The sequence below is a fragment of the Cystoisospora suis genome, assembly GCF_002600585.1.
Source record: "Cystoisospora suis strain Wien I chromosome Unknown contig_2270, whole genome shotgun sequence".
Lineage (NCBI taxonomy): Eukaryota > Apicomplexa > Conoidasida > Eucoccidiorida > Sarcocystidae > Cystoisospora > Cystoisospora suis.
This window is the reverse complement of record NW_027155069.1, coordinates 1-1496: the sequence shown is the minus strand read 5'-3', so window position 1 is coordinate 1496 and position 1496 is coordinate 1. Positions and strand designations below refer to the sequence as shown.

Here is a 1496-nt window from a genome sequence, read left to right as displayed (position 1 = left end):
AGAGAGATAGATAGAGAGGTAGAGAGACTCCCTCCTCCTCTTCCTTGTGCAACCCAAGAGATGACGGGGTGATAGATTAGATCTAGAGATATAGACAGATATGTATCTATCTCTCTATCGACATCTATATGCTTATGGATCTATGTATACATACCCACATAGATCTCTAGACTGGTAGATCTCTACAAGTATCTAGAAGTGCTGCTACGCCATCCAAACGCGCATCTAGACAGGATCTTCGGCATATATACAGATACAGGTACACAGACAGATCTACATATACATATATATAGATAGATATAGACTGATACAGACATCCAGGTCGCTGATCTTTCTCTCTTCCACTGGTGTATGTATCTATTCATATGTCACGACAGATTATATCTATCTAGCTTTAATCTATCTATTTATCAATCAATCTATATAGGTATACGTAGATACATCTAACAGAGAGAGAGACATAAAGAGATGAGGCATCTTCTTCTTTGCGCCTGGCGAGTTTTCCTCCTCCTCCGTAAGTATATATGTACAGAGAAATAGATAGGTCGTAGATCTATATATATATCTATATGTATATATATAGATATGTTAATATGTATATTGAGTGAAGTAGAACTCTACCACTTTTCTTTGATCTTGCCTTCTTCTACAGAGAGAAAAGATGACCTTCTGACGTCTATCTCTCGCTATTCTTTTCTTTCTTTCTTCTTTGAAATTTCTCTTCTTCTGTCTCCTTCAGCATCCTCTCTGCTGTATATACACTCCACATATATATACGTATAGATACATAGATACGCCCTCCCGTAGAAGCACTAGACTCTCTTCTCCCCTCAATATGGATAAGGAGACAACTCCCTATCTTGGCCTATGTACCATCTCCATCTCCTAAGAGAAGCCGAGAAGAAGAAGAAACCTTTCTTTTGGCTCTTATTCTTCTTTCCGAGAAGTCCAAGAGAAAAGAAGGCATCAATGAATGTTGCCTAAATGTGTGCTTAGATCTAAAAGTGTCCTCCCCCGCCAGACAATTCAGTCTCTTCTCTCTCTTTCACTCCCCTTCTCTTTTCTTCTTCTTCGGTGATTCTCTTTGTATTGTGGTGTCTCGTAAGCGTTGAAATGCCTAAGACTACTACTAGTAGTAGTACTACTACTAGTATTACTCCTACCACTGCTATTCCTACTATGCCTACTCCTCTTCTTGTTGAGAAAGAGATAGTCGTCAGACATTCTCTTAAGAGAGGAGAGAGAGATTTGCGCCACTTCTTTCTTTCTCCATCTTTCTTGTATAGGAAGGAAACACTTCTTGTATTCTAGGGCGAAGTTTTCTTCGTTGGTCTTATTCTTCTTCTTAGTGTGTATCTTCAACTCCACTGATTTGCTCATACATTCGTTCACTCCCCACTACGTACGCACGCATTCCACGAGATCGATCTGTCAATACAACAGCAAATACTCAGAGTAAAAGTAGGGAGGGGGTTGTAAGTGCCCCAAAAGAAGAA

The 1496-nt window shown here is 39.6% G+C and overlaps 1 protein-coding gene across 1 annotated transcript; it reads right to left on the bottom strand.

Moving 5' to 3' along the window:
• Positions 1-725: 725 nt before the first annotated feature.
• Positions 726-1466, bottom strand: CSUI_004780 (uncharacterized protein). The gene has a single exon (XM_068064964.1). It carries the CDS (start codon positions 1378-1380, stop codon positions 1027-1029), a length of 354 nt encoding a protein of 117 aa, XP_067923058.1. The 5' UTR covers positions 1381-1466; the 3' UTR covers positions 726-1026.
• Between the last annotated feature and the right edge of the window lie 30 nt (positions 1467-1496).